The 23,794-nt window shown below is 40.5% G+C and overlaps 1 protein-coding gene across 11 annotated transcripts in view; it reads right to left on the bottom strand.

Moving 5' to 3' along the window:
• TAF1A (TATA-box binding protein associated factor, RNA polymerase I subunit A) overlaps nucleotides 1-23,794 on the bottom strand; it is a 37,172-nt gene that overhangs the window by 6,424 nt on the left and 6,954 nt on the right. For 3 of the 11 annotated variants that reach the window (XM_037895679.2, XM_037895676.2, XM_037895677.2), the window contains exons 2-10: nucleotides 23,010-23,187; nucleotides 16,780-16,949; nucleotides 15,613-15,726; nucleotides 11,800-11,998; nucleotides 9,984-10,108; nucleotides 8,388-8,546; nucleotides 4,830-4,896; nucleotides 3,219-3,333; nucleotides 1,604-1,764 (exon numbers count right to left, since the gene is read on the bottom strand). In XM_037895679.2, the coding sequence (XP_037751607.1) occupies nucleotides 1,604-1,764; nucleotides 3,219-3,333; nucleotides 4,830-4,896; nucleotides 8,388-8,546; nucleotides 9,984-10,108; nucleotides 11,800-11,998; nucleotides 15,613-15,726; nucleotides 16,780-16,949; nucleotides 23,010-23,157 (1,258 nt within the window). In that variant the 5' untranslated portion in view covers nucleotides 23,158-23,187. The other 8 variants (XM_043543619.1, XM_037895681.2, XM_043543618.1 and 5 more) reach the window with 6 other exon arrangements.

The raw sequence follows: 23,794 nt of genomic DNA, 5'->3' as shown, positions 1-23,794 counted from the left end.
ATATTTAGACCAAGAAAGTCTCCCACACATCCTCAAACACAGTGATAAGTTAGGTGTAGGTAATTATACATTTCATTGGGTTTTTCTGGCAAGTCTAATTTTGTAATGCCCTTCAGATATATTAGGACTTAAGAGTGCAAAAAAAAGTTTATTTTGCCCCAGAAAAATAAGTATATATACACACAAGTCCTAATATTTAGTAAAACTAACGTGACCTATTCTCTCTTCATCATGTGCATATCGCTTCCTTAGCTTAATGGGCTTCAAGAAAGTCATCCTACATCTGGAACTAAATTAGTTAACTGCCCACTTACTGGAAACAGACAGGTGTTCAGTGGCTGCTTGTTGGAAGTAAAACTGGGCTCCTGATATTAAAAATAAGTCTGGAAGGTGTTAGTAATGGAAAAGCTGACCCATTAAAAGATGAATGACACTGCCTTTTGTTGGAAAATCCCAGCTACTTCACAAACTTCAGACTAATGCCTCAACCATCTACTCTACTACTATGGGCAGAAGGGACCTTACTCAGACAGGTCTCACTCTGGGGGGCAAGGAAGAAGGTGCAGTGCAGCCTCCATGGCATTGTGCAGCCCTCCTTGGGAATCCACAGGAAGTCCTCTGCCAGAGTTCTGGTGAAAGTGCTCTGCAGGAGCAAGGGACCAGCCATTTTCCACTACAGTCATCCCCCTCCTGATAGCATGGATTTTTACCTGGAAGTCTGATTAAGAGCTTATGCCGTTTGCAACTCCTCACAGCCACATGAGGATTCTGCACCTCTTGAATACAGGCCTATTTGTGGGGACAATGAGAAGTGGGACTTGAACTGGAAGAACCTAGGGCTAGTGAAGCAAATCAGAGCTGTGCACTGATGAGCCACAAGTGATTCACCCAAACACAGCTCCACTCCACTCCACATCTCTATCCTCCCTGTTTCAATTCCACTTCTCCCACGTGGGCTCCATGAGTTGCCATCAAGCTACCCACCTCCCATAACTCCGCTTGCCTGGGCTCGACAGACAGAGGACTGCTATACTCCAGTGTCAAGGCTTATAAATCAAATCATTCTCCTTGTATGCAAGTTTGGACACACAACATTAAGCAGGAAAGCACTAAATGCACAGCGTATATTCAAGCATTAGGAAATTTGTTTGAATGATGACATGATGGTATCTCTCAAGCATACACATCTTTCTATATGGGAGATCTTATTGATATCCTAGTGGTCACCGCAGATCTGTTCTCAGAGTCAGCCACCCAACTAAACAACCATGCCCCTAAAGACAGTTTCCAGGCAAACCACACCCAACACAGGCCTAGCTTTCTTGGGGTCATTCATTCAAAACAGGATGAATGTAGCTCTGTGTCCTTTCAAGGGACCCATAGCTGCAGCAAGACCTGTGAGATGTGAACTACACCTCAATGGCAAATACCAAGCATTTTAGAGCCTCTCTTGTATTCACCCTTGCAGGATCAAGCCAGCCTCTTTTTTCAAATCACAAGGCTGAAAATTCTTCCAGAACACAAATTAGACACGTCCCCTGCCATTAAAGCTTGAACTAGCCAATATTTCTATTTCAGAGTAAAGAAGAAGATTTAAAATTACCTTTTCCCAACAAGATTCCAGCCACCAATGCTTTTTCACAAGCAAGACTTTCATTTTCCTGCCAATTTCTTTTCGCCAAGTAGTGGCTAAAGTGGAAGGCTGGCCACCAGTCCTTTCTGGAGTTCCACTCCTCCCTGACCCAGTCAAGATGCTTGCTAGAGCTGGAGAGAGTCAATAGGTTACAGCTAAACTTGAGTTTGGTGGGAGGCATCCCTTTTTTTTTCTTCTTTTTTTTAAATAAAGTGGAAGTTACCAAAGCACTGCTCTGAGTGCTGCACCTTTCATATGTTGCTTACAGGGGCCTGGACTGTGTGTGGTACTCCATCCACCACATATTTGATAGCCCTGCGGTGGCCACTACCACGTTTCTTCTGAGTGGCACTGCCAGCTGAAAAGAAAGCATTACACTGCAGAATGCAGCACCATCTCATTTAAAGTCTGCATGCTGGCACTAATTAGGGTTTGAAATGAGAACTAAGTTTTATACAAAAAATGGAGTGACCTTTTAGCTGGCGTGCCAGTTTAGTACAATAGTAGGAAGCAAATTTAATAACTAGGTTTGCGAGAAATCGGATAGTGAAGTTGTTTCAGTTTAAAGGGGTGTGTAAATTTGAAGTGATGCCAGGGATGAATTTGTCCCAGTTGCCACCTAAGGGATGACAAACTGGCTGTTTTATGGAGGTAATTTTTCAATAAAATTAGAACTGTTACCAGGTCATTTGGATATACTCTGGGGTTGGCTCACGGACCAGGAGATTGCAGATAAGGCTGGTCTTTTGAACAGATTTCACTAAACAGAAACACCACTAAGACATTCCTGGTTTAATAGGTCAACCGTGAAAATATCTTAATTGACCAGCCACGAGCCTAGGAACATTGGTTGATCTTTAAATAAGGGCTGTATTAAATCATTGAACATTGGCCTATATGCTTTTCAAACAACACTTTTACTCAACACCAGATCTATTTGTAAAAAAGCATTACATTTACAGGGTATTTTATACAGTGAGATATAATCCTGGCCTCATAGAGCTTACTATTTGAGAAGTGTTTTTTAAAGATGGGAGCTAGAAACAACCTGGAGCACCTTTTACATACAAAATGCGCATACTATGTTAAAGGGCACCACTGACACACTCAGCCAATCTTATGAATGGTTCAAGTGCACAGTTTGCCTTTGACAGAGTAGAGAAGCCTCCAGGAGCACCCCTTTGAATGCCTTCATTCACCACTCCTCTGAAGTCTACTCATCACAGTAAACTTCTAACCAGGGTGGGCTGCTTGGAGATGGCTTCCTTTGGAGTTGTAGTTAATGTCACTCAGTGCTAGCCAAAGAAGATAATCCCTAGTGGCTCCGAAACTCACTATCCACACAATGATCACCTTTTTAAAAAAATTCTTGCAGTATTCTAGCAGTAGCAGACCAAACACTGTAGTGTAGCCACTGAAAGGACTTGCTAGTTTACTCTTCTGTTCAGTAACATGGCAAGCATGTGAGAGGATATAAGAGGACAATTTTCTTGCTACCGAAGTGCATATATCCTAGTTTCCATGTGGACTGACACTGTAATGTTTAATTCTCCTAGTATGGCAATAGAAGATATACTATACTTACTTCTCCAAGATCTGTTTTGCTAAACAGCTCCAAGCTTTTACATGCTCCTTCCACCCAGCAAAATCCAGGAGTGTGAAAATAATCTCCAGCCCCAGTCTATGGTGTTTTCTTTTTTCTGGAATTAGAATAGGTCAAGTTAATGAACAATCCTGCATTTGTTCATAAGACAAGCAGCAACAAGAGGTAGTTTGCCTTCATTCTGCTGGCCGTGGTGATGCCCTCTTCACAATTCCAGACCCAGTTCTTCCTCCTCCTACTGGAAACCTGGCAAGGTATATCTGTACTCAAGGACAGCTGCTTAGTTTTTGGAACACAGCTTATATTGGAGCTACTCTCTGTTCTTTTAATCCTACTCAATGACTGCTGACTGAAGAGGCTGCAAGACCAACCATGCAGCAGAACCAAGTTCACTCATCCCACACACTGTCTTCAAGTGTGGCTGCTGCCTCTGATCAGCAGATCCCTAGAGCTCAATAATGATGCTCCTGACTGGTCAGTAATGGTTGCTACCAAAGATCATCTGCCCTTCCTGAGGGGACTGAACACCTGCTTCTGGTTTGTTCCAAGTTCCCTCAAGCCCACAGAGAAAAAAAACTGACTCAATCACAAATCCCTACAGCAACCCACAGTGTTAGTCCACAGACCTCCAGGCTAGTCCAACAAGACAACATTTACTACTGTTTACTAGATACGATACTTCTCTCTTATAGTCAGACCCGTGCTATGAATACAGTTCTTAAATTTCACTTGCAGCATGTCAGAGTAAGAGATCAAGGAAGCTATGTTTGTTCCTCATTTGAAGTGACTCCCCACTACACAGAGTAAAATACAATAATGAACAATAAATCTTAACACACATGGAGGCTAGGTAGCAAACTAATTTAAAAGCATCTGAAAAATTATCCTAATATATGAGATGTTCCCTGCCAAACTGATCATTCAAAACAGCTAAATGAATTTTCCAAAAATATCATGTGTGTGCTGATAACACACGAGATACTTCAGCCTAAAGGGGAACTTTATAAGGAAGACAAGTGAGGCCAAAAGGAAGAAAAGAACTCGGAATTAAAGAACAGTCACCACACTGCCTACATGCTACACTATACTACATTTCAGAGGATCAGTTCAAGAGAAAAGAGTCCAACTTACATTGTAAGTGATTAGCATATCAAGATGGGGGGTAGGCCAATTCTGGAGATTTTGGAGGAGATGTGGGTTTTGTTCTTGGATTTAATGAGGAATACATACTGAATTCAGGCAGAGTGCTGCACATCAATCCTTTCTGAAAGTCAGAGGCCTCATTAAGGTATCACGTTGGGCACATGACACTAAGGTACCCCAAATCACTAGTCAATATTGAGATCTTGGTTGTTTGCCTACACACTCTGACAATTAGTGTCTGCATATTTTTATTTAGACAAGCATTTGGTTGCAGAGGTTTGTAACTATCTGTCAATGCAACTGTCTTCTAGACTCCTGTCCTCCTTACACCTTAGTTTTAGTATGTTTAAAATACATTTTTTTTTAAATAGGAAAAAGCCAACAGCCATTCTAGGAAACTTGTATTTAGAATAACCTAAAGGAAAAGAACATGGGTATCCAAAGACTTACTTGATTTTTGAAGCATGGCATTATAGTCTAACATTAATTCATGAGAGGGAACAATCTCGTGCAAAATCTGGAAAAAAAAAGTTTCTGTTATAGAATCTTCAAAAAGATTTGCAGAGTCCACACTTCTGCTTCACCCAGATATCTGGTTTTTATTAAAACAAACAATTTGGTCCTTTAATTTGATCATACAGAATAACTTCAACAAATAACACTTAGGGCTAGATTGCAGTTTTAAGACACTTCCTATGATGGGGAGGCAGCATATAATACACCCTTTAGCAAAGTGCTGTGCGCGCTCCTCTTGGAGGGACCCAATTCCATTGGCTAGTGATACACTAGTGCTGGTCTCATTTTCTCCCACATTCGTTCTCCCTGGAGTTTCTAATGCAACAGATGGTGCTAGTCCACAATCCTCGCATAGCAGGAGCGCGCAGACTGAGAAGTCACTGCAGAGGGGCAAGGTGTGTTCCTTGTGCCTGCCCTCCCTTTTGTGCACCCACATAGGACTAGGCACAACCTAGCTCATAGTGTTCATTACTTCCCTCTTTTGCATTAATTTCACTCTTCCCCCAGGGTTTCTTTAGTACACTAGCTCTACACAGTCTTTTCCATTTTGACTGACCCAGTCAGATGTTCCATTTATTTATTTTAATGACTGGAGTAAAGAAATCTACTAGGACCAGAAAAGACATCATCCAACAGCTGGAGAGAACTAGATTAATTAAACGTTTATCCAGATGGTGAGCTTTAAGAGGTATATCTTGTACTTATTTGATATTTGATCATTAGACTATAGAAAAATGCATTAGTTAGTAGAAAGAACAGTATATGGAAATAGTCTAAATCAAAGACTTAAGGTACAGTGGTAAACAGCATTCCCCTCATTAGGTACTTTTATGGTCCTCGGTACCATAGTATCTCAGCATCTCAAAACACATGGTGAACAGAAATAAACTTCAAAATACATAACAAAGACAAAGAACAGCCACTGACTAATTGGGGAATTCTAGACAAGTAACTTCATCTTACTGAGTTTCACTTTACCTCGCTATAAAACTGTCTATAAACCATTGCCCTCAAAGGGGCATTGTAATTACTAGACCACATTGCCTTTTAGTTAGTGAGGAACTGGGAAGAGACACCTGGTTTCTACGCCCTAACCCAGGCACTGACTATGGGCCCTTGGATAATTCACTCAATCTGAGTGAACTCATGGAGTTTTGCTATTGTCTACAATGGTGTCAGGATTGCACACTCTGTGCCTACTTTCCCCATCTTGAAGATTAGGCTATTGGCTTTTTAAAAGCACTGAACCCCATTATTTATATCGCTATGTCTGTGCCTTATAAATACTGCGATATGCATACTGTGTACACATGTATTGTTATTAGTAAAATGGTCTGTTTTCCCATTTTCAAACTTATATAAATAATATATACAATATTGATTTTAAGACACTACAAGTGAAAATCAGCTATATTGAAAGAGAAGAGAGCTTTCTTAATTGCCAAATAGTTTGTAAGCTTTTTTTTTTTTTAGAAAAATTGTGACAAACTGGTAAAAATCATCCTTGTGTTCTCCCTCAAGAAATTTCAATGCAATTTTTTGCTTTGACTCTAATTTGTAGAACGGGGTTAATTTGCAGAACTATTGTTTAGTTCATCCCAAACTCCTGGGTGAGATGAAAATCGCAATAGTACTGGGTATATGCAATTTTATAAAATATAGGAACATTTGGTGCATCAACGTTTAAGTTAAAAACAAGTCAAACTTATGAAGCAATGTTAGAACATACACATTGATGAAAGTGTTCTGGTGCCACCAAGTGGTTAAAACCATTATAAACACGGTAAGCAAAAAAATTTACTGAAGTTTGGGGAGCAAGGGCAAATCAATTCATAATTACCTAAAAGGAACAAAATTAGCTTAGCGTAGAGAGGGCACAACTACCAATGGACAACAGTAATAGGAAGTTTTACTGTATCTTAGTTCCACAGTTCACTGAAAATGTCAGAGAAACCAACTGCTAGGCAGGATGACTGAAATCAGTGTGCAGAAAGAGCAAACACCAAATTGTTTTCTTCAGTAAATTAAATGTAAAGATAAAACTAGGAAACAGCAATGTATGTTGTATGCAAGCCTATTTACATGGGTCCAAAAAACTATACCAACACCTTTTCTGAACTAACTGGAAACGGTTAACATATAAAATGGAGACTCAGTCCCAAAACTGATCAAGACTAAACAGACAGATTTGAATTTAGACATGCCGTGTGAAAGTAAGACAGTAGAAGACGTTATTTGCTCTGCACTCTACCAATTCCAAGTTTGAGTCTGCATTTTGGTGTCCTGTCAATCTCACCTAGGCATCCCACTTCCTTTATGATCAGTGTACACTGCAGACTGCAAAATACGACTTACCAAAATGGTTGGATAAGTTCTACTTTGCAGCAACACCATGTGCACACTATACAAACAAGATAGCCAAGAGTTCTCATGTGCTGCAAGCTATACAATATGAAACTTATTGAGTTAACTGTGTGATTGGCTGAACATAATGGGAGTGAAACAGTAGAGAGAAAGAACAGAACAAGAAGCGGATGATGCTCTGGGCTGTAAAAACCAAAAGAAAAAGATAATTTTTTTCAGAGACTAACATTGTGATCCTGCAAAGCCCTTAAGCATATATGTAAGTTAAGCACATGCTTGAGTGTTTTACTGCATCAGGGCCTACATGGGCATGCCTATACTGCAGCTGGAGGTGTAATTTCTAGCTTGGGCTAGCTCACTAAAAACTGCAGTGTAGCTGCCCTGGCACGAGCAGTGGCGTAGGCTAGCTGCCCGAGTATAATCACACCCAGGATCACAGTTCTGTACTCAGCCAGTTAGCCTGAGCTGCCAGCCATGCTGCCACAGCTACACTGCTATTTTTAGCACAGTAACTCGATCAAAGCTAGAGTACATACATCTACCGGAGCTGAAAATTACAGCTCCACGGTCAGAGAATCTGTAAGAGCATTAACAAAAGGAAAAGAATGTGTACGTGTTGAACTTATTGTGTGCAAGTACATCCCATCAACCCTCCTCTTCTGTCTGCAGACAGATACCTATCTTTCACCCTCAAATGCCTTGCAAACTGACACAATGACCCTTAAACCCCCCCTCCCTTTTTTTTTTCTGACAACCTTTGTTAAGTCACAGGCAGATCAACGTTAGTGCTAGAGAAGTAGAGAGTTTCTTTCCCCAACAACTCTGTGTTTACAATGGCAGGTACTCTACTCTTCAGAAATAATTTGTATGTTTAATCTCAGAGGAATACCTGTTATAGTTATATGGTAAATACAAATAATCTAAAAAGGAGATTTTCACAATATTTTGAGGGTAGAATTTGGTTTCTCTTCTGTCCAAGTGTGTTAAAAATTTTGGACAAAATCTGTAACAGCTGATACAGGTCATCAGCATAAAGCTGAGACAGACTTCTGAAAAATTTTTTAATTTAATTTGTGTTCTGTAAATAAAGTTATAAAAACATCTATTAAAACAGTCCAAAACTTGTACCTTGAGCACAGACATCAGTGTCTTCTTTGATTCACCACGTCTCTTTAGGAACTGATAGTAATAAACATGAGCATTGGGATTGGGAGGAAACTTCGGGTTGTAAGCATACTCGCTTAACACCTGCCGGACTTCATCATAATCCTCATAGAATTCCAATAGCTATGGAAAAGAAAATGTGAGCACACTGTTGGTGCCTGACAGCGTAATAATGATCAGAAATATCCACAACTAGTTTTAGATTGTCAAACTGTACTGTTATGACAATCCTGTTCATACCACCACTAGGATGGAAAGGAGCCTTTTGCTATCGTTACACAAAGTAGTTCAAAATGTTACTCTTAAACCCATTTTAGTGTTTGAGAGGTCCTTGTTTGACAACCCTGAAGAATTAAGTCCTCTACAGGTCAGACAGAAGTAACTGCACTGCAAGCTTCCCCATACTCTTGCCCCACACAACCTCTAATGCATTCCAACTTTAACCTGGAGAGATCCTCTCTAAGCACCAAGTTAGTGCTCCCAATGACTAATTCTATCCTGGACGTCTTTGCTGCTCTGAAAACAAAGACTCCGATCCAAATTCTACTGGAGTCAAAGGAAATACTCTCTTAGATTTAAATAGGAATTGGACTAAGACTAGCGAAAATTAAGGAAAAATGCGGTGAAGCTTTTCTGTAACCATGTGAGGCACCAAATTTTTGATTTTACAGTGCACAATACAGTAAGCCCAGCAACACTAGATGCTTCTGGACTAGTACTTAACAATTCTAACAGATTTCCATTTAAATCTAATGTCTCTTAATAATGCTCCTCTTACATGCAATTCACTTTCCACTACATATATGAAAATATTCATATCTAGAAGTCATTAAAAACACTGCAAACAGCTAAATATTTATATATTAAATAATTGCTCTCACTGTTTCAGTATTTCTTTTCAGTGAACAGGACTGCTGTCTCTCAATGAGACAGCATAGCCCCAGGAGGAGGTAGAATCACGTGAGGCAGGCAAGCACTAAAGAAAATCAAGTGCCATTAGCAACTCTAGAAAAATCAAACTGTTTCAAAGCTATTTTAAGTTTAATTCAATTTTAAAAGTTAGTTGATTTAGCGGTTATAATCAGAAAATCAGACTGTGGGATTCCATATTTGTTCTGTGACTTCAATATCCAACTACAATCAGCTGATAATTAAAAGAGGATTGTTCCGTTTGTGCAGTAGATACAACCTGTGATCTGAAAAAAAAGTCAAGCCATGCTCTAATTCTGGCACCATCACCAATAACAAAAAAGTCTGTAATCAGTTTACCTCGTGATTTTACTAGTAAACTCCTTGCTTGTATTCTCATAGTTATGTTGGACTTGCAGTGCCACCAGGAATAAAAACTTGCTTTCATAAGTAATGTAAGCAGATCTGACATGAAGACACTACATATATTGTTTTAAAAGGTAGCATTTTCACAGTGTCCCTTTCCTAACTATAACATAATTGCAAGTGGTGAAACATCAGAAAACGTTACACTTTGATCTAAGCACTTTGTCTAAGATTAGACAAAGGAGCATTTAAGTAATATTTGCAAAAAAAAAAAAGTGCTCTTACGTCCACATAGCACTTCACAAAAGGGTCCCAAACTCCAGGTATTTTAATTATCTCCTTGAGATTCACTGCTGCCTGCCGAAAGAAACTGTGCATTTCCTGTTCAACAGAGTCTGCAAAATCACCATCTGCCAAAAGATAGAAGGTTTTTTAAAAATTTACATGAGTGATAGTCTCACAAAGTCAGGACTCAAGCCATGGTGGGCTTTACAGAAAAAAAGTCAACACCTTGAATCCAACTTCAAAGAAAGCACCTTAACCCAAAAGAATGGAGCTCAGTGAGAGCTAAAAATGAGAAGGATAATGGAAGAGTTAGTATATTTATAAAACAAGTGCAGAAGGTAAGAAATATTTTTATACTGAATAGAGATTTAAGGAGCTCGGCTTGGGAGGATTAGATCTTAGCTGAAAAATATTAGTAACCATCTTCCTGCCTCACCTCCCCCCACCCACCAACAGTTAAATGAACTGTGGAGCTAACTAGTCTTGTGGTGCGGGTTTTTTGGCAATTAAGTTAATTATCAAATTATAACTTATACAAATCTTACGGATCTTGCCTTATAGACATGACAGTCTGACTAAATTATCTGAAGTTTCATTTTCTGTTACAGCAAAATAGGTAAATAAAATAAATCTAAATAAATGTCCATTTTATTCAAATAATACATGTAATCCTGTCAGCTCTACAAAGGTAATAAACTAAAGAATTAACAATTAAATATGAAAGTCAGCTTCTAAATATGCATATATGGCAGGCAGCTGACATGCAGAAAAGACTACCTATAAACAAAAGTTTTCTGATGGAACTCCTTTGATTAAGCATTCTCCATTAGGAACCAAAGATCTTTGAGACTCTCATTTATGCTGTTGCCAAGTTATCTGAACTCAGTAATTGACAAGTCTCTTTAGTAGTATAGTTTTAGAATATTTTCAAGGACACGGAGCTTCAGGTAGGTGATTTTTTAATGTCTACTTGCAAAAATCTAAAATAAATGGTGTTTCTCTTAAGAAGAAAGTATTTTTATAGGTAATACTTACAATTTTCCTTCAGATAAAACTCTCAGTTGCTGAATGTAAGAGGAATTAAGGGCTCACACAACTTTTTTAGATGACCAGGATCCTGAGCTTGGATTTTCATCTACCTTTATTTTAAATTTGGCTTATAATAAATATGACTTCTTGCAAAAGTTTCAGGGCACATAGATACAACAAATCACTTTTTAAACAAATGTCAAACAAGATTCCAGTGTGACTTTCCACCTCCTCCCCCAACTATCTGGCATGAAAAAGCATGAGAAAGGAATTCCAGAGTCAAGGGCTTGCCCTTGAGAACATGAGCCAGCTTCCCCTTTTCTTCATTTAAATGTGGGGACTGTTAGCTCCTATGTCCCAGCTGATCTCCACTCCCATGGTGGTACACGGAGGTGACTTCTCAGGAAGCCAAGACACTGCCACTATAAACCTGGCCTCAATCAGATCGAGTTTATCATGAAGTAAATAGAAAATTACACCCAGAAATTCAGATTCTTCTCACTGAGAAGGCAGCCAAGGTTCTTGTCCTCCATTCAGAACAGTTCTTCTGGAGGAGACCTTGCAGATCCAATGGATGAACGCATTTTGTTTTTAAATAAAAAGCATGCATCAGAATTTTAAAAATTCTCTGCTGCAAGTAATCAGACTGAATGCAGCGTTCACCACCAATGCTCTAACCTATGTCCATGTTTCCTCCTTCAAGAATCATCTGCAAGCCACAGTGACTTATGAGAATGACTGAGCTGAACAGCTCCTTTTATCTAAAGAATGCAGCACTGGTACTCACCAAGCTCTAACACAGCTTTTCTTTTTTTGGCCCAATTATAGTAGTCCAGCAGCCCCTTGTAAGCTTGAATGAGTTTCAATTCTTTATCCTGAGCAATTGTTTGTTCTCCATACCTCCAGCCTTCTGCCAGGGACAGGTTTTGGTAGGCATCATCTATCAGTCCATTACACAGGAGGTGAAAGACATGCTCTAAACAGACCTAGAACAATTTACACAATTTATAATACTGAATTTTATGTCATACAGATCAGACTGTCCTGACAGCATACTGCAATTTTACCTCCTAACCATACACCTGAAAAAAAGAGCCATATTATTGGCATCAATACAACAGTCTAAATACATTTTAATTAGAACTGTGACTGAATTGGAATATTTTAATTAGAAGTTATTTTTAGGGCTGTCAAGCAATTAAAAAAATTAATCGCAATTAACCACGCTGTTAAACAACAAATTACAAGTATTTGCACTGTAAAAAACAAAAATAGTATTTTTCAGTTCACCTCATACAAATACTGTAATGCAATCTCTTTATCATGAAAGTTGAACTTACAAACCATGTAAAATTTTAGAGCCTACAAGTACACTCAGTCAATGTCACATGAAAGTGAGAATAGGGATTCACATGGCACTGTTGTAGCTGGCATTGCAAGATATTTACATGCCAGATGCACTACAGAGTCATATGTCCTTTCATGCTTCCACCACCATTCCAGAGAACATGTTTCCATGCTGCTGATGGGTTCTGCTTGATAATGATCCAAAGCAGTGAGGACTGACTCATGTTCATTTTCGTCTGTCAGATGCCACCAACAAACATTCATTTTCTTTTTTGGTGGTTTGGGTTCTGTAGTTTCCGCATCAGAGTGTTGCTATTTTAAGACTTCTAAAAGCATGCTCCACACCTCGTCCCTCTCAGATTTTCGATGGCACTTCAGATTCTTAAACCTTGGGTTGCGTGCTATAGCTATTTTTAGAAATCTCACACTGGTACCTTCTTTGTGTTTTGTCAAATCTGCTGTGAAAGTGTTCTTTCTCTGAGACTGCTATAACATGAAATATATGCAGAATGCGGGTAAAACAGAGGAGACATATAATTCTCCACTCATGGAGTACAGTCACAAATTTAATTGATGATGATTATTATTATTTTTAAGGAGCATTATCAGCATGGAAGCATGTCCTCTGGAATGGTGGCCAAAGGATGGGAGGGGCACACAAATGTTCAGCATATCTGGCACTTAAATACCTTGCAACACCGGCTACAAAAGTGCCATGTGAATGCCTGTTCTCACTTTCAGGTGACATTGTAAATAAGAAGCAGGCAGCATTATCTCCTGCAAATTGTAACCAACCTTGTTTGTCCGAGTGATTGGCTGACCAAAAAGTAGGACTGAGTAGACTTGTAGGCGCTAAAGTTTTACATGGTTTTGTTTTTGAGTGGAGTTACGTAACCAAAAAAAATAAAAAAATCTGCATTTGTAAGTTACACTTTCACAATAGATTGCACTGCAGTACTTGTATGAGGTGAACTGAAAAATACTTTCTTTTATTTTTACAGTGCAAATATTTGTAATCAAAAATATAAAGTGAGCACTGTGCACTTTGTATTCTGTGTTGTAACTGAAATCAATATTGAAAATGTAGAAAAACCATCCAAAAATATTTAGTAAATTTCAATTGGTATTCTATTGTAAAAGTCCGATTAATTTTTTTTAGTTAATCACGTGAGTTAACTGCGACTGACAGCCCTAGTTATTTTGCATAGATTCTTTCATTCACATGATGTATCTGCAGAAAGTGTTGGAGATAAATACAATATTAGGAAAAGGAGAGAGAAAAATGTATGGATATAGGTAAGTGTGGACATTGCTGAGAAAATAAATGATTTTTTGCATCAGCCTTCACCATAGAGGTGGATGCTGGGGAGACATATCCCAGACCTGCTCTTTTGTGGCAATAAATACGAGGTCCTATCAGCAATGGAGGTGTCAAAAGAAGTAGTGCTAGTACAAGCAGTTTATAAAGCAATAAGTCACAAGCCAGATGGTATACATCCAACACTTCTGAAGGAGCTTAAGTATGAAGTGGTTGAGCTGTTAGCAAAAATATCCAATCCCTCACTAAAAACAGCCACTATTCCAGAGAATTAGAAGATAGCAAATATATAAGGCCCTTCATTTTCAGTTTACTGATTTTTACCAAAAATTTCCCAGGTTTTATAAATGCTTTTTTTTTTTTTAATTGAACTGCTTTTCACCTGAACTTTGAACAAATACATGAACATACTAATTATATTAAGCAAATCCAACACGTTGCATTAGATTGATGTGTTTTTGTTAATAAATTTGTCTAAGTGTAAATGAGAAGCTGTCTGCTAAAGTAAGGCAGTGTTGGGGAAGATACAGACAGACACACACACACACGTTTATGTACTGGTAATGTACAGTTCACAAAATAAGTCACAGCATTAAACTGCTTTTACTTACAATACCCTGATGATTCTCTATTGGTTGATTTTTTTTTCTGTCCTCCCATCCCAATATTAACTCTGATATTTCCCCAGAAAACTGAGGTTAATTTTTGCACTGATTTTCACCCACTTTTTAATTTCTGTAATAAACTCTGGGAAATTTTAAACAAAATAAAATCCTGAAAACGCAGGAGATTGCAAGTGCTGTAATTTAAAAAATACAGAGGGTTTGTTTTTTTGTTTGTTTTTTTCTTAAAAGGAAATGGTGGCGATCTGGTGAATCATACCAGTAAACCTTGCATCTGTAAATGTCAAATTGGTTTAAAACAATAAACTAGAGCAAGAAAACATCTGTAAGATCACAATATGATGGTGCCCTAACCAGCACAGATTCAACAAAGGAAAATCATGTCTCACTAATCTATTACAATTCTTTTAACAGGTTGATAAAGTAGTAGATAAAGGAGAATCAGATGATAATTTATTCAGATTTTGAAAAGGCCTTTGAAAAAGGTCCTTAACGAAAGTCTAGTAAAGAAACTAATTAGACATGGCATGGGAGTCGAAGTAAACCTTTGGGGGCAGGGATTCTCTTCAAGTTCTGTGTTTATACAGCACTTAACATAATTGGGTCCTGTTCCATGACTAGGGCTCCTCAGTGGTATGGCAATAAAAAATAATATTGTCATGAATCACAAATTGGCAAGGAGACAGAAAGCAAAGAGTAGGATTAAATGGAAAACTTTAATCATAACAAAAGACTTACAGAAAAGTACCTCAAAGTTCCTGACTAGTCTTGTGTTTTGTGTATGTATTATGAATCTGGAAAGGGGGGAAAGGAGTTAGGCAGCAAAATTTGTAGATGACCAAGTTATTTAGATTAACCAGGATCAAAGCAGATTGTGAGGCGCTACAACAAGACCTGACTAAGCCAGGTGAACAGGTAACATGATGGTAACGGAACCTCAATATTGATAACTGCAAAGTAATACACATTGCAAGGGAAAAAATTACAGGCTATCCATATACATGACATGGTTCTAAATTAACTATCAACTTAGGAAAGGGACCTGTGGACAGCTCAATGAAGACTTCAGCAGAATGTGCAGCTACAGTCAAAAAAAGCAAACAAGACATTAGGCTATATAAGGAATGGGATGAAAAAATAATGCCATTACATAAATCTAAGGTGCGGTCTCTTGATTCTATAATCAGTGATACTAACTATCAGAGATAATATTCTTAAGAGTTTCTTAAGAGTTGCTTGTAATACCAGAAGGTAAAATTTTCAGAGAGAAGCATGATTTAAGTCTGTAGTGTCCCTTTAAGGCTATCCTCACCCCTAAATACTTTTTCACTCCTAGATTTTTCATCCGCTCAGCAAAATAGTTGAACTCTTCAATGCTGCTCTTGGAATGATGGCACAAAATTTCAGTTCCTATTCTCCAAATCACCTGCCAATGGAGAAAAAAAATCCCAAAAGAATTAAAAATTTCAGAAGTGAAAACACTCTGCGCACAGCAGCCAGAACAGCATTAGTCTCTCATCACTGCACTATGGCTGTTATATTTAACCATATTATGTGTGGTTTAAATTGCAAATAGAAAATATTGTGTATTATTTGCTGCTATAGTAAAATATACCGGCATGTAGTAAAAGTGAAAATAAAGTTTAAATGCAATGGAAACTTCACAAGTGGTCATCAAAATCCCATACTTCAACAAAACGCACCAAAACCATATATAGAAGCCAGAAGGTGCCTGCCATGGACTGACAACAACTCAAGCAAACAAGAAATTTTCCTTTCATGTTACCCCACTTAAATGTAGGGTGTAGGTAGCTCACGTTACCTTGATACAACAAAGGTAAGGATAATTAGATGAAATTGTAAATTGAAATACATCCCCTCCGTCTGGACACACCCTCCCCTCCCCCAAATATCTCTGTGATCAAGATTTGTCTACAGAGTTAGATCAGCAATTCCAACAAACTGGCAGCATCCAATGATCTCTGCATTGAATTTATTTTTTTAAATGGCTGTTTGTCAATGTAATTTACTACCCTTTCCATCTGTTGAGATGCAGAGGAAGCAGGGAAGGGACTAGCAAAAAGGTTCATGCAGTACTGGAGAAAGATGGTGGAGAACTAAAAACAAGATGCGGTTTTCAAATGGACACCAATATGTACGGGAACCCAGTGGCAAATGTGCTTATTTCTCTGTTTCAGAATGAGATTATGAAAACCTGTATTTTAAGTGGAACATGCTACTGGTGTGACGTGTGGCATATTTATTCATATTTGGTCCCATGTTCTTATCTGTTGTGCAAACAGATGAGAGGTGACACCTGAAAATTATGAAAACATCTCTGACAATTAGATTTTTGTGAAGTTTTAGGGATTTATATTTTACATAAAGCATCGGTATGGGTCCTGGATTATCTCAGATACCCCTTTAAATTATTTCCATCAACGAAGGGAAAGAGTACTGATTTTTCCTTTGTACTTACCTCTGGGGCAGCCATCCGTTTTTCAGCAGAAGTATTCTCCAATGTTTCCAAATAGTTAGTCATGAATTCTGCAGCCCTCTGCCATTGGTGTTGTAGCAGGGCATCCTGAATGTAATTTAAACAAGCTTTCTTAGTCTCCTGAAATTCTGTTGACTTTCGACCTCTGGTTGCTGAAAAAATAAGGTTAGTGGCTAACTACTGACTGTGATCTTTAAAAAACAAACCAAAAAAACCAAAACAGCACAGCTGTTACTTTAGTATCTATATCTTTGCCAATAACTAGGCTCTAGTCTTCCATCCTTTGATCCTTAATCCCTTTAGGATCCCCTGACAAGGGGGTAGGACAAACTCAGGGAGAACAGGGATTTAAAAAACCAGCTCCTAAATGAATAGAGAAGCTAGTGAACAGAAGCAGCAAACACAGGAGTTTAGAGAAGGAGCATAAAAGCCAGATACACCTAACATACGCTAAACGGAGATCAACACCCCCCCTCACCCCCCAAACACACACACAACAAACAAAAACCCTGAAAGAGTAGAAATAATGCTGACAGAAGTCCAGCAGCAGAGTGGGGGTATCCACTATACTGCACTGAATGCAGCATTTATGATTACCTGCCTTATGGACTGGTGGCATATACGTCCATTCAGAGCAAGCAGCTCATGGCCCTCAGAGACTGAATACGGGCTCTTGAGACTAGCATGGCTGAACTGAAAGAGCTAAGGGAGACAGGGAGATACACAGGTGAGAATTTCAGGGACCCAATAAAGCAGTCCCACCCCTAGTCTGACAGCCGCTGTGCTGAAGATGAAAGTCTTGAAGGAGAACATCAAGGTGGAGCGGAGAGAAACAATCTCATCGTTGGGATCCTCCTTCCAGATGATGTCGTGTTATCCTCTCACACAGAGCATACACCTTCAAGGACAGGGAACCCCAGTTATAGGGAGAGGCAGATAACAGTCATGGGGGATTCAGTTATTAGAAACATAGATGGGTTTGTCTTGCACCAGGAGAACTGCATGGTGAAATGCCTTCCAGGGGCATAGGTTGAGGACCTCTAGATAGATATATGAGCAGCGCTGGGGAGGAGCCATAAGGAAGGTAGGAGAGAGGTCCTGGAGATCAAATTTAGTCTGATAGGTAAGAGATTAAAGTCCAAGACCTTCAAGGTACCATTCTCTGAAATGCTTCCAATTCCACATGCAGGGCCAGTTAGACAGGCAAAACTGCAGGGTCTTAATGCGTGGATGAGACAGTGGTGTTCAGAGGAGGGATTTCAGTTTATTAGGAACAGGGGAACCTTTTGGGAAAGGAGAAGCCTACACAGGAAGGATGGGCTCCATCTCAACTAAAATGGAACCAGATTGCTGGCATGTAAAATTAAAAAGGTTATGAAGGAGTTTTCAAACTAAGGACTGGGGAAAAACCAACAGGTGCAGAGGTGTGGAGCACCCGGTTCGAACAGAAACATACCTTAGGAGAGGATTTATTAAAGGGGATGGTCTATATCTTAATAAAGAGCAGAGAATAGAAGTTGATAAAGAACAGGTGGGAAATGAAGAGAAACAGTCAAAGACACCATCCCTTTCAATTATGTCACATGAAGGCAGACAACTAAATATTGACAAATTTTATAAGTGCTTGTATACAAATGCTAGAAGTCTAAATACTAGGATGGGGGAAACTGAATGCCCAGCTGTAAAGAAGGATATTGATATAAGGCGGGGGTGGGCAAACTATGGCCCGCGGGCTGGATCTGGCCCTTTGGATCTGGCCCACGGCATTGCCCCCCGTGGTGCCGCAGGCCCCGCGCCAGTCTCAGAAACGGCCGGCACCACGTCCCTGGGGCCCTGGGAAGCGGAGGGAGGCGCCAGAGGTGTTCGTGCATTGCCCTTGCCTCCAGGCACCACCCCCCATCCCCCGCAGCTCCTATTGGCCGGGAAAGGGGAACTGCGGCCAATGGGAGCTTCGGGGGAGGTACCTGGAGGCGTGGCAAGGGCAGGGTGCAGAGCCCTGTGCCCCCACTTCCCCAAGGGGCCGTGGTTCCGGCCGCTTCCCAGAGCGGCGCAGCGTGGGGCCAGGGTAGGCATTCAGGGAGCCTGCCCTGGCCCCAGTGTGCACCACTGCCATCCTGGAGCCGTTTTTGGTAAGCGACTCCGGGCCGGAACCCAAACCCCTCCTGCACCCCGCCCCCCAACTCCCTGCCCTGAGCCCCATGCACCCCAACTCCCTGCCCTGAGCCCCATGCACCCCGCACCCCAACCCCCTGCCCTGAGCTCCCTCCCGCAGTCCGCACCCCTGAGCCTCCTCCTGCACTCTGCACCCCTCCTGCACCCCAACCCCCTTCCCTGAGCCCCCTCATACACTCCGCACCCCTCCTCTGCCCCAATGCCTGCCCTGAGCCCGTTCCTGCACACTGCACCCCTTCCCACAACCCACACTCCCTCCTGCACCCCTGCCCTGGCCCTGCATACAATTTCCCCACCCAGATGTGGCCCTCAACCCAAAAAGTTTGCCCACCTCTGATATAAGGTATCAAAGAAACTTGGTGGAATGATGATAATCAATGGGACATGGTGATACCAGGGTACAAAACATACGGGAATGACATAGCAGATCATACTTGTGTGGGAGTGGCACTATCTCATGAAATAAAGCATAGAGTCAAATACAGTAAAAATCTAAAATGAATCAAACACTACCATAGAATCTCTGTGGAGAACAATTTCATGCTTAAATAATGAGAGTATAGTAGAAATATACTACTGACCATCTGATCGCGATGGCAATTGTGAAATGCTCAGGGAGATTAGAGAGGCTACAAAAAACAGAAAAACCAATAGTAATGGGGGATTTCAACTATCCCCTACTGACTGGATATATATCACCTCAGGATGGGATGCAAGATAAAAAGATGTGAGATCAAATTTCTAGAAACCATTAACGACTGCTTCTTGGAGCAGCTAGTCCAGGAACCCACAAGGGGAAAGTCCTAAGTGGAGCGCAGGATCTGGTCCAAGAGGTGAATATAGCTGAACCGCGCAATAATAGCGACCATAATGAAGTTAAATGTAACATGCTTGTAGAGGGGAAAATACTAAAGAAACCCATCACAGTAGCAAGTAACTTCAAAAAGTGAAATGACACAAAAATAAGGAAGCTAGTTAAACAGAAATTAAAAGGAACAGTCACAAGAATGAAATGCCTACAAGCTGCATGGAAACTATCAAAAAACACCATAATAGAGACTCAAACTAAATGTATATCCCAAATAAAAAAAAAAGTCATCATCGCTAAACAATAAAGTAAAAGAGGCAGTTACAGGCAAAAAGGCATCCTTTAAAAATTAGTTTCAGAGTAACAGCCGTGTTAGTCTGTATTCGCAAAAGAAAAGGAGTACTTGTGGCACCTTAGAGACTAACCAATTTATTTGAGCATAAGCTTTCGTGAGCTTCCAATGAAGTGAAGTGTCACGAAAGCTTATGCTCAAATAAATTGGTTAGTCTCTAAGGTGCCACAAGTACTCCTTTTCTTTTTTTAAAAATTGGGAGTCAAATCCTACCGCGGAAAACAGAAAGGAGCATAAACGCTCGTAAGTCAAGTATAAAAATTAGGCAGGCCAAAAAAACCTTTGAAGAGCAACTAGGAATAGACAAAAACTTAACAGCAAAATTTGTTTTAAGTCCATCAGAAGCAGAAAGCCTGCCAAACAATCAGTGGGGCCACCGGATGTTGGAGGTGCTAAGGGAGCACTCAAGGTAAACAAGACTGTTGCAACAAATTCTTTGCACTGGTCATCACTGCAGAGGATGCGAGGGAGATTCCCACACCTAAGCCATTCTTTTTAGGAGATGAATCTGAGGAATTGATCCAGACTGAGGCGTCAGTAGAGGAGGTTTTGGAACAAATTGATAAATTAAACTGTAATAAGTCACCAGGACCAGATGGTATTCACCCAAGAGTTCCGAAGGAACTCAAATATGAAATTTAAGAACTACTAACTGTAGTATGTAATATATGGCTTAAATCAGTCGCTGTACCTGCTGCCTGGTGGTGAGCTAATATAATGCTGATTTTTAAAAAAGGCTCCAGACGCAATCCTGGAAATTACAGTCAGCAAGCCTAACTTCAGTACCATGCAAATTTGTTAAAAGTATGGTAAAGACCAGAATTCTCAGACACATAGATGAACTCACTATGCTGGGAAAGAGTCAATACAGCTTTTGTAAGGGAAATCATGTCTCACCAATCTATTAGAATTCTTTCAGTGGGTCAACAAACATGTTGAGCCACTGTACTTGGACTTTCAGAAAGCCTTTGACAAGGTCCCACACCAAAGCAAGCAGCCACAGGATAAGATGAAAGATCCTCTCATGGATCAGTAACCAGTTAAAAGACAGGAAACAAAGGGTAGGAATAAATGGTCAGTTTTAACAGTGGAGAGAGGTAAACACCAGGGTCCCCAAAGATTTGTACTGCAACCATTGCTGTTCAACATACTCATAAATTATCTGGAAAAGGGGGTAAACAGTGAGGTGGCAAATTTTCCAATGATTCAAAATTACTGAAGATGGGTTAAAGTCCAAAGCTGACTGTGAAGTGTTACAAAAGGGATCCCACAAAACTGGGTGACTGGGCAACAAAGTGGCAGATAAAATCCAATGTAGATAAGTGCAAAGTAATGCACATCAGAAAATATAATCCCAACTACACACACACAAAATGAAGGAGTTTAAATTAGCTGTTACCACTCAAGAAACAGATCTTGGAGTCATCGTGGATAGTTCTCTGAAAACATCTGCTCTATATGCAGCAGCAGCAAAGAAAACTAACAGAATGTTAGGAATCATTAGGAAAGGGACAGATTAGGCAAAAAATATTATAATGCAACTACAAAAATCCGTCAGTCATCCACACCTGGAATACTGCATTCAATTCTGGTTCTCCTATCTCAAAAAAAAAAAAAAAAAAAAAAAAAAAAAAAAAAATCAGAATTGGAAAAAGTGCAAAGAAGGGAAATAAAAAATGACTAGGGGTATGGAATAGCTTCCATGTCAGGAGAGAGTAATAAGACTGACACTATTCATCTTAGAAAAGAAATGACTTAAGGGGGATACAGTAGAGGTCTATAAAATCATGAATGGAGTGGAGAAAGTGAATAGGGAAGTGTTATTTACCCCTGCCCATAATACAACATGCAGCAGGTTTAAAACAAAAATAAGGAAGTACTTCTTCACACAATGATCAACCAACCTGTGGAACTCGTTGCCAGGGAGCACAGTGAAGGCCAAGAGCATAACTGGGTTCAAAAAAAGAAGTTCATGGGGGATAGGTCCATCAATGGTTATTAGCCAAGATGATCAGGGACTCAACCCTGCAAGCTCTTAAAACTGTTCACCAGTAGGAATGCAGCTCATCTAAACAAACATGCTCTGGGTGTTCCAATACCTTTGAATGGATGACAGGGGATGGATCACTCAATTTAACAGGATTCACCTGTTCTGTTTGCTCCCTCTGAACTATCTGGCACCTGCCACTGTCAGAAGACAGGCTACTGGGTTGAATGGACCATTGGTCTGACCCAGTATGGCCACCCAGTATGTTTTGTTCTTAAACTACATTTGCCTTGGAAGCTATGGGAAGTGATCTTCACCTATGTGGATCTGAAGTTATTCAGAGAAACATATTGTCTGAAAAATAGCAGAGGAGCAAAAGACCATAGCAAGGGCTATAAATGCAAAGTTAAATGGCACTCTCACCTGTTCGAGTTAAGGAAATTTTGGAATTATACAAGGGTCATTCACTGTACACTACTGCCCTTGAGATGGGTCCATGCTGCAAAATTCAGATCCAGACTCTCTCAAAATATAGAAGATTTCTGTTCTAAAGTTTTGGTTTTGACCCATTCTCTATTTTTACTAAGCATTTGTATTAGAAGCTAATAGAGACCTCAATCCTGGCTAAGGAGCCAGGTACTGTATACTATTAACATAGTAGCATTAAAGATGTTAGAAGTTTGCAGCGTGGCATTTTTTTTTAAATTGGGTACAGCCAGGTCTGTGTCAAGACACAGAAAGACATCTTTATGGCACTCCCACCTCCCAATCCTGTACTGTGGGAGAGCCCTCAACTCCCAGTGAGTTCAGTGGCAGTGACATCTCTAATGCTACTATGTTATTTACCAGCATGTGCTAGTAAGGATAAGCAGTCAACAGAGAATTACACTTACTTGGATGCAGAAGGTACCGTGGGAGTAAAGGTAAATAGAGAGCCGGAAGTAAACTGCTTGTGGTGTTTACTGCAGACCCATCCCATGCAGACTCTTCTGTAAACTCTTCCTCTGTCGCCCTTTTCAGTTGTTCAACAAAACTGTCCATGTCTTTAAAGTGCGAGGAAAACTTTTACACCTGAAAAAAATTCACACACATGAAATAATGAAGATATGTACTGTTTCTTTAAAGTCTCATAGGAGAGGGGATAGGGAAGCAGAGTAGTTTTATTACAAGAGCACCACTTTACAAATGGGAAACTGAGGCACAGAGACTGGCTTACCCAAATCACACAGGGGGCCCCTGTCAGAGCCAGTAGCTGAATCCAGAACTCCCGAGTCCCAGGCTAGTGCCTAATGCCCAAGGCCACCCCAGGGTTGCCAACTCATGGTTTTTTCCACTGGCCTTAACTCCCCAGCTCCGGGAGTCACGGGATTCTCCGCTTTCAGCCCAGGGCTGTGCAGAGCCACTGCGGCTAAGCCCACTAAACAGGAGCCAGGAATCCACCCAAGCCCGGCCCTTTCACCCCTAGTCCCGCAGGGCAAAGGGCCCGAAGCGCCCCACCGCCCTCCTGGGGCCCCAGGGCAGCGCCCCCCAGGAGGCCTGCGGAGCTAGCCCGGCTCCGGCTGCAGCCCAGCCTGGCCCTGACGCTGGGTGCTCGCGCCTGGGCAGAGCAGGCGCCAGCCCCCCAGCGCCGCTTCGGGAGGGACCCTGCGTGCGCACGGAGGGGCGGGGGCGTCCCCGC

The sequence above is a fragment of the Chelonia mydas genome, chromosome 3 (assembly GCF_015237465.2).
Source record: "Chelonia mydas isolate rCheMyd1 chromosome 3, rCheMyd1.pri.v2, whole genome shotgun sequence".
Taxonomy (NCBI): Eukaryota; Metazoa; Chordata; order Testudines; family Cheloniidae; genus Chelonia; species Chelonia mydas.
This window is presented reverse-complemented; position numbering and strand designations above follow the sequence as displayed.